The 10,386-nt window shown below is 33.3% G+C and overlaps 1 protein-coding gene across 1 annotated transcript in view; it reads right to left on the bottom strand.

Moving 5' to 3' along the window:
- Positions 1 to 4,354, bottom strand: part of LOC125195014 (protein FAR1-RELATED SEQUENCE 5-like) — a 4,484-nt gene extending 130 nt beyond the window's left edge. Inside the window, exons 1-4 of the mRNA XM_048093221.1 lie at positions 4,309 to 4,354; positions 1,866 to 2,664; positions 394 to 1,415; positions 21 to 265 (exon numbers count right to left, since the gene is read on the bottom strand). Coding sequence (XP_047949178.1) covers positions 21 to 265; positions 394 to 1,415; positions 1,866 to 2,664; positions 4,309 to 4,354 — 2,112 coding nt within the window. The remainder of the gene's footprint in view (positions 1 to 20; positions 266 to 393; positions 1,416 to 1,865; positions 2,665 to 4,308) is intronic.
- Positions 4,355 to 10,386: the final 6,032 nt, after the last annotated feature.

The following is a 10,386-nucleotide window of genomic DNA, read 5'->3' as shown; positions in this document are numbered from 1 at the left end:
GCACCTCCTTTTGTACTAACCACATCTGGAGCATGGGCAGTTATTTCTTCAGGAACAACAATACCATATATGTTCATGATTGAATCATTTTTATCAAGAGAAGACGATCCAGCACAGTCATCTTTAAAGATTTGAGGACCAATACCCGCAAGCAAATTATCCAAAGCAATCAAATGATCTTTATTTCTAAAAGCACGCTGATATAGACCAAAGTAACGACCATGACACCTGTTAGCAATCTGTAGTTTGTCATCTTTGTTAGAACCTGCGCACATATAAAATGTCAACAGCATATATATAAGATGTCAACAGCCTATATAAGATATGTCAACAGCTTAATACAACACATGCTAAAACTTAAACTAAAATATCTATAGAAAACAGTTTGCATACCTCTGTCAGACGCACTTTCATCAATCGTGAGACCATGAACTGCCTTTAGTAATTCACTTTTAAGCCAACGGTTACCAACATATTTCTCTGGAATATTGTTGACATCTTTGTTTCTGAGAATGAAAAAAAGGTGGCTGCATAGATAACCACACCTTAAAAATAGTTTACACTCACATTCATATGACTCAGTCTCTATCTCATGTCTAACTGTAAAGATCTTCTTTCTAGCATCAGAAACTTTGAAGACCTCGATGTTCTCCAATGTGGACATGCTAATCATCCGACAACTCTTATCAGCCTCAACAATCAAATCTTGTACCACTCTAAACATCCTATCTGTGTAAACAGATCCCAATTGCTTCTCAAATGCTAAATCAGTGACATATTTTGGAGTGATTACAGAATCATAATAGTCAAGCCTTTCAGTTTGATTCCTTTGAGCATCAATGGCATTGTTATACTGAAGAGTGAAGTCAGCAAAATTGAACAACGGTTTCGAGTACCTCTTAAAAAAACTGTTTTCAGATTCTGAAAAAGATGTTGTTCTCATTAAAGAACCCATAGGAACATCTCTAAAGAAGGCTGGGATCCACATCTGTCTGATCAAAAACATATCCTTAAACCACTTATGATCTTCTACACTATATTTTTCAACAATACTAGTCCATAATATATCAAACTCATCCGGATCTAACAACTCTGACCAAACACAAGACTTAAACTCCTTACTAAACTTTTCTCTATCAGAAATTGATTTAGGTATCTTCTCAAATAACTTGCTCATAATATGCCACATACACAAACGATGCCTTGTACCAGGTAATACCTTCTCAATGGCAAGCCTCATTCCCCAATCTTGGTCAGTGATTATGATTCTTGGAGCAACACCCATGCATTCAACAAATACAGTGAAAAGCCATGAAAATGCATCACAATTCTCACCGGATACGAAACCAGCTCCAAACGCAATAGGACACCCATGATTGTCTTTCCCGGTAAATGGACCAAACACCATACGATACCTATTGAACAAATACATCAACACAAAACATCAATAATGTCAATTATAGGTATATGCTATGTCAACTATTAAATCAGAAATGATGCAAAGTACAAATGTATCCTATGTCAACTACCATATCAACTACTATCTATGTCAATTACTAAGTATAATAAATAAACTACCTGTTTGTTGAATTGTTGATTTAGCTGGCACGGGATTTTAGGAGTTATTGGTTAAAGTGTTTAATTGGAGAGAGAGAAGGTGGGTGTAAGTATTAAAGTAGAGAGATAAAGAAAGATGAATATTTTAATAGGAGTGAGAAAAAGTGGTTGAGTGTATTAATTGGAGAGAGAAAGTTACCAAAAAAGGAAATGTGTCATCTTAGTTGGGACAAACTAAAAAGGAAAACGTGTCAACTACCATATCAACTACTATCTATGTCAATTACTAAGTATAATAAATAAACTACCTGTTTGTTGAATATGTTGTATCAAATGCTACAACATCTCCAAACATGTGGTAATGCTTCCGAGACTCAGCATCAGACCAGAATAAGCTCACTAACTTATTATCTTCAGGTGATAATTGATATTTGTAAAAAAACCCTTCACAAATTCTCTTCTTCTCTTGCATCTGATTTAGGATCATTTGCACATCCACTTCTTTTAATTTCTCTTTAATATCACGTGAACAATTCCTAACATCAGTCAACGTACACCCAACAACATCATAACCACCGAAAAACTCCTTTAATAAGTTAAAAGTAGAGGTAGGACCGATGTTAGCTTTGGTGCAATCTTCAACAAACTTGTGATGAACATCATTCAAACTCCGATTACCTTTCATAAATCTCTTATGATCTTTGTCAACCATAGTATGATTGTGTTCCTCAACAAACTGATGCACAAGGTAATACTTATCACCAAAATCAGAAAAAAACTTAAAACTAATTCTCGCTCCACATCCACACCTTTTGGTGCCACGTCTACGTCTCTTCTTTGAAGATACTTCATCATCATCAGACACATTACCATCCTCAGATACACTAACATCAACATCCAACGAATCTACTGTATGAAATCCTTGTCTATTGCAAACAATATACTGAAAAATAATAACACCACCACTAGACCTATTTCCAAATCTTCGACAATCAAAACAACACTCCTGAGCATACTTTTCATAAAATGAAATTCCTTCCTCAAGAGAAGAAAATTTTTGACCTTCATAAGGCCTCAACTCAGGCTTGCAAATTGGAATAACAGACCCTACAACATAGAATATTTACCAAGGAACATAAATCATGTCAACAGATTTTCAAGTCATGTCAACAGAGAATAAATCAACAACATAACAGCTTTAGTTATCTCTAAAGAGGTGGCTGCACTCTTGTAAAATTCTTAGACAATTGTTATAAGTTATGTAAGCCAAAATATCAGAACAAGCTTCAAATTACCAGGATCAAAATGTCCAGTTTAATTAGAATACACCGATTGAAACACACGATGTCAACAGAATAATTAACAAGTACACATAAATCATGTCAACAGAGCATAAATCACCAACATAACACAACAAAATAATGTTAATGAAACAGAATGTCCACAAAGAGCATAACAACAACACAAAATATTTACCAACTAACATAAATCATGTCAACAGATTTTCAAGTCATGTCAACAGAGCATAAATCACCAACATAACACAAAAAAATCATCTTAATGAAAATCAAACCAAACTACCTCCACCATTCATAAATCATGTCATCAGATTTTCAAGTCACGTCAACGCAAATCAAAAGACTTACGTAAATTACCCCTATAGTTATCTCTAAAGAGGTGGCTGCACTCTTGTAAAATTCTTAGACAATTGTTATAAGTTATGTAAGCCAAAATATCAGAACAAGCTTCAAATTACCAGGATCAAAATGTCCAGTTTAATTAGAATACACCGATTGAAACACACGATGTCAACAGAATAATTAACAAGTACACATAAATCATGTCAACAGAGCATAAATCACCAACATAACACAACAAAATAATGTTAATGAAACAGAAAGTGAACAAAGAGCATGACAACAACACAGAATATTTACCAAGGAACATAAATCATGTCAACAGATTTTCAAGTCATGTCAACAGAGCATAAATCAACAACATAACACAACAAAATAATGTTAATGAAACAGAATGTCAACAAAGAGCTCATAACCCATACTTTTCCCTTGAAAGCTCACAACTGATTAAGAAAAAAGGGTTAAACAGTCTACACCTAAAGTATCCATAGATTCCAAACTCAACCATGTTTCTCAACCTTCTAAGTATTTATGGTCTTTTGCTTAGCCAATAACTAACTGATTTTTTTAAGTCAAGTTAAGGACTCTGATTATGGTCATATCATATGGACTTTTACATTCAAGAAAATCCAACCAAACATTGATCCACTAAGACTAACATTTATTTCCTCGGTCAAGAATTATTGAGCTGATTTCTCAAGTAGCTTCACATAAATCAGAAAATTACCCCTATAGTTATATCTAAAGACGTGGCTGCACTCTTGTAAAATTCTTAGACAATTGATATAAGTTATGTAAACCAAAATATCAGAACATGCTTCAAATTACCAGGATCAAAATGTCCAATTTAATTAGAATACACCAATTCAAACACACTATGTCAACAGAATAATTAACAAGTACACATAAATCATGTCAACAGAGCATAAATCACCAACATAACACAAAAAAATAATGTTAATGAAACAGAATGTCCACAAAGAGCATAACAACAACACAGAATATTTACCAACTAACATAAATCATGTCAACAGATTTTCAAATCATGTCAATAGAGCATAAATCACCAACATAACACAAAAAATTCATGTTAATGAAAATCAAACCAAACTACCTCCACCATTCGTCGACGTAGACTCGGAATAAGATGAAGAATCCATCAAATAACACTTAGCTGTTGATTATGAACTGAAATCGAACCTGAAAATGAGAAAATAATAAAAAAAAAACTAATTAGGAACAAATTTAACTGGGCATCAACAAATAAAGGATAAAAACAGAATAAAAGTGGGTATAATCGACCGAAAAACGTCAAAATCAACAGAGAAATCCGTCGAACAGGTCGTCTATTTTTCGATCCTTAAATCTCACCAGAATCGCCGACGAAAAATAAAATCTGGTGAAGAACCCTAAATTAAAACGGGAAAAGATAGTTTTACCCTTTCATATTAAATTAATCTAATAATATTTATTGTGTGGCAAAATCTAGACCACTCATTTAATAAAAATGAGTGGCTGATATTGCATCTCATTTCTCAATTAGCCTAAATAATCTCAATTGATCATGATCCTATATATATATATATGGATGTATTCAAATCCTTTTCATATCTTTTGTCCTTTTTCCTTCTTAATCCTAGCCCCACGATTTTGTCATCTGACGGTTAGATTAATGCCACGTGTCATTTAATAATGCACATTTTCATTCTAATAATGCACAACGGCTAATAATGCAACATTATAGACTAATAATGCACATTTCCATTCTAATAATGCACAACGGCTAATAATGCAACATTATAGACTAATAATGCATTAATCACAACCATCCAATTCAAGGATCCAAGGGCTGAGATTAAGAAGGAAATAGGACACTTAGGGTGCAAAGGAGCCTAACACACCCCTATATATATATATATATATATATATATATATATATATATATAGAGTTGTGATCAATGTCGAACCAATTTTAAAGACCGAACTAGAGACCAAATCTGGGCCACTAGATCTAGTTTTTTTGATGAGATGTGCTGCTGTGAAAATTTTTTCTGCTTCATTACTAGCCCATTTTACTTCATTGTATATGTTTATTACTTCATTCTGTACATAATACCTTGAAACTACAACATGTTTTTACTTGTTTCCAGTAAGTTTTGAAATGATTCAACATATGCTTCATTCAAATTCATTGACGTGGATTTTTGCTTGATTAACATTTAAAAATGCAATTTATTCAAGTGAGTTTATTACTTCATTCAGAAACGTTATTACTTCATTGGATAAGATTTTTACTTCATTCCAGTAGGACTTCAAATGCTTCTACACATACTTCATTCAAATAATTTATTACATTATTCCATGTGTTTATTAAACCATATTAGCGCCATGGCGGTGGTGATAGATATTGTAGAGAGAAAGATCGGCACGCGACGGCGAAACCACATTTACGTACTGGAATGAAGTAAAAACCTATTGGAATGAAGTAAGAACGTACTAGAATGAAGTAAAAACCTACAAGAATGAAGTAATATATTCTGGAACGAAGTTAAATCTTCGTAACATGTTAGTATGACTTATTTACCTTCAGATGAATTAAAATAGGCTCGTGATGAAGGAGAAAATAATTTATAAATTTCTGTATCTTATCCATAAAAAACTAGATCTAAAAGCCCTAATTTGGTAGGGTTCGGTGGTTCGGTCTTTAAGAGTGGATTTGTGGATAATGAGACTCTCTCTCTCTCTCTCTATATATATATATCCCTATATATATATATATATATATATATAATAAGAAATTTGAAATATACAGTTGAAAACTTGAAATTTTTTATGATATATATTAGATTTTGTTTTTTTTTCTCATTTTATCGGATTTTAGCCTTTTGATTTTTTTTTGAAATCTCATAGAATTTCGGTTTTGGTTTGTGGTTTTGATTCAGTTTTGATTTCCGAAATAATTTGGTTTTTAGGTTTGGGAAACAAAAGTACAAAACTAAACTGAAAACCGAATGCTTACCTCTACACACACTTCTCACGTTACACATACTACACATGCATATAATGTGTGTTTGTAGTGTGTGTGTGTAATGTGTATTATGAGTGTATGTATTATGTGTATGTACAATGTGTGTTGTGTATGTGTGCATAAATTCTTCAAATTCAATTCTATATCTATAACTATACTTTATTTAAACATGTGATTTGGAACTGAATTAGAATTTAATTCAATTCCTTCCAATAGAATTTCAATTTCAATTTTGTGTACCAAACAGTTTATTATTTTAGTCTGTCCGCGATAGGAGTCCCGGTTCAATTTTACTATAAGTAGTAGGGGGACCCATATTCCACTAAGTCATCTCATTCACATTTTATTATTAAACTATAGTATAAATATAGGTCTCACGTTCCATTACCTTTTTCTATCCACTTTTCTTCATATTTTTTAAAACCGACGCCGAACTCACATAAGATTCCTAATAACGCACAAAAGGAGTACTAGAAAACAAACTTTCCAAATATATATGTCTACATAATTTTGCGATCAAAATTAAGGTGAGGAGAGAGAATAGTACAAATTCTAGAAGTAAATTGATAGTAGTTGACAATGTACGTGAGTGAAGTAAAATAGGGAAGAAAGAGCATGGAAACATCACACATGAACAAAAATCAATTGTGAAGGAAAAAAACATTAGGTATGAAAATAACTGCCCTTCAGAAGGGTGTTTTCATCCTACAAAATCTCCTACGTGAATATTTTAAATGCTAGACACTAACCATGCTACTCCCTCCGTCTATAGAAATAGGCATTTGAAATCGACATAAGTTTTAATGTATGATAAAGTATGAGAGAAGGGAAAAAAGTAATTAAAACTGTGTAGTGGATTGTGGAGCTCATAAATAATAAAGGAAAAAGAAGTAGAAAAAGATTTTCAAAAATGGATATGAACTATTTCTATGGGACGGACGAAAAAGGAAATATGACATATTTTTATGGGACGGATGGAGTATTTTTTTTGCCAGGAACTTGCAAAGTGAGAATCTCAAACTCTATAAACGAAATATGTAGTTACTCAAAAATCAGGAAGAAAAACTTTAAAAAATTGAAAATTGGAAAATGATGGAGTAGCTTACATGGCTAGTTTCTATATATACTAAATTAACCGCCTATGTTTACTTTTAGAATTTCTTAACAGTCGGCTCTCTTCTTTCCCACTGCGATTTTGTTTCAGACACTCACAATCACATGTCTGGGGGTCCTCGGCGAATTACTGAATCCGGCGTTTCTGGCGATTTTGAAGGTACATCTTGTTGGTGACTAACCTTTAGCTAGATATCGTAGGAAAAAGAAATTTGAATGTAGTGGATCCAGGATAAACAGAATGAGGTTAGACACATTCCCAAATTACAAAAAATTGCTTTTAATTTGGATCATTTGGTGAAGGAGGATATATTGTGACGTTCCAATTAATGCAACAACTGAAAGATTAGCAAGGAAGCTATGTCGTAGCACTAGATAAGAAGAAGAAAAAGAAAATGTTGTATACTACAATTAATTCAAAGATTGCATTTATTTTTTCTGGTGAAGCAACTAATAGAGTGGCACAAAGTTCAAGCTCAAACTTCCATTTTCATATGAAAAAAAATAAGGGCTAAGTTCAAAATTCATAGAACATGGTAAGGGTAAAAGAAAAAATAAAAAAAATCGATCCATGAAGTAGTAGTAAAAATCTACAAGAGGTTTAAAAGTCACGAGTTATTTTTACGTTGGAAGATGCTCTCTATTTGACTTACACTTCTCCCTCACAAAAACATAAACACCTTCCTCTTAGCATGCATATTAAGAAAATGTAAAACTGCATAAGTATTTGTTTAGAAGAAATAAATTATTGTAGAAAAATAAAATGGTGACGATACAATGTAATTTTAAACAGATACCCTCTCCATTCCACCATAAGCGAGCCACTTCTTTTGGGCACGAGATTTAAAGAATTGATATTTAAAGAGTTGAAGTGAAGAGAGTAAGTATTAGAGGTGCCCAAAGTTTACGGTTTCGGCAGTTAACCGCGAAACTGTAACCGCTGGTTACAGTTCAACTGGAACCATGAGAATTTACTCGAACCGAATCTGTCAATTTTAGAACGTGGTTCGGTTCCAGTTCCAAAATTTCCGAACCGAAACCGTGCCGGAGCAACTGATTCCGAGCGGTTCCACACCATAAGCGAGCCACTTCTTTTGGGCACGAGATTTAAAGAATTGATATTTAAAGAGTTGAAGTGAAGAGAGTAAGTATTAGAGGTGCCCAAGGTTTACGGTTTCGGCGGTTAACCGCGAAACTGTAACTGCTGGTTACAGTTCAACTGGAACCATGAGAATTTACTCGAACCGAATCTGTCAATTTTAGAACGTGGTTCGGTTCCAGTTCCAAAATTTCCGAACCGAAACCGTGCCGGAGCAACTGATTCCGAGCGGTTCCAAACTGAAACTGCGAAAAACCACTGAAAAACTGTAAAACCGAGCCGGAACCGCAAAAAACCGCTGAAATCCGACAGTTTGAAACTGTGAAAAATCGTAAAAAAACCGTCGATTTGAATCCGAAACCGAAACCGGCGGTTTTGGAACCAAAGCCGCGAAACACCTTTGCGGTTCGGTTCCCGTCCGACAATTTCCGAAACACCCTCTAGTCGGTATGAGAGGGGGGTAGAGAAGTAAAAAGAATAAAGTAGGTAAAAAAATAAAATAAGAGAAGATTTTTTTGCTTAAAAGTGAAATAACTCACTTATGGTGCTACATCCCACAAATGTATTATGAGTGGATTATGAGTCCACTTATATATACTGGAGTTGGGGGGTGCGTTATATTGCTAACTATTTAAGTTGCTAACTCTGCTAACTGATCAATACATTGTATTAAAAATGTCAACACGGTGACATCAAAATGTCAGCACATAATATCAACACATTATATTGAAGTTCAGCAAAATTATGTGTTGATATTTTAATGCCTTTGTGTTGACATTTTTAATACATTGCGTTGAGGAGTTAGCAAATTAGCAACTTAAGAAAGTTAGCAATTGATCACACCCCTACTAGAGTATATATTAATTTTAAATGTAATATGAGTGGAATGAGTTAGTGAAATATGAAGCCCTATTATCATTTATAGTAAAAATGAATCGAGACTCCTATTAGCGTTACTCAAATAAAAAATGGGACTCCTATTAAGAACAACGGGATTAAAAAAGCAGGTGAAATAAAGGTAATCAAAGGTTGCTAAGTAAGGTGGGCCGGGTTAGGAATGTAGGCAGGTGATAGAGCAGGGCCCATTAGTTAATGTAGTCGGATTGGGTTGACAAGGCATGTTTGGATATGAAAGGCAAAATTTCAACGAGCTCGATCTGTTCTTTACTTTTATTGTCAAAATAGTATTCCATATTTTAAAAATGAGGATCTTCTCACGTAGACACGTGTGCACTATTATGCATGTGTCTTCGAGTAAAACGTGGTCCTGGAGAAATTTTCTTTTAAATTTCAATGAAATAAATTATGAAGAAAAATAGAAATTGGGCTTTAGGGTGAGTTAAGCTACAAAGTTATAGGTATTGTCAAGCTATTTTGGTTACCGACCCATTAGTGAAACAATATTCAAATTATTAATCACCAATTCGAATAAGTTGAGTAACACATATTTGGATTTGGTACACAAAAATCACCGCCTTGTTTCAACAATGATGGATCTTGCTACTATAGTATTAATTCTTTCATCACGTGCCTCCACAAAATTAATTGAGTTACATGTATTTGAGCAATAAGTTGATTTTTGCATACCACTATTTAAAATTATTTGAATAAACTAATAGGCATTGGAATACAGTGTGATTTATTTTGGAATGCATGTGATTTAAAATCTCATTTGCTTTTAATTTTGATAAGATGATTCATTATTTCTCTAACTTATTATAATTAGTATAAAATCAATATATCATAAAATCAATATATAAAAGTGGGATTCACTTTTCATTCATTTATTTTTCCATTTTTTTTCACAAAATCAAACAATCTCTTAAAATCTATGCAGTGTCAATATGAGATTATGAATTATGGACGGAGGAGTACTAATTGAGTATATTTGATAAAAAAAAGAACCGGTTTCAATAATCATGGAGCACAATCACCTCGTTTCAATAATCATA

This window comes from Salvia hispanica, chromosome 6, assembly GCF_023119035.1.
Source record: "Salvia hispanica cultivar TCC Black 2014 chromosome 6, UniMelb_Shisp_WGS_1.0, whole genome shotgun sequence".
NCBI classification, from domain to species: domain Eukaryota; kingdom Viridiplantae; phylum Streptophyta; class Magnoliopsida; order Lamiales; family Lamiaceae; genus Salvia; species Salvia hispanica.
This window is presented reverse-complemented; position numbering and strand designations above follow the sequence as displayed.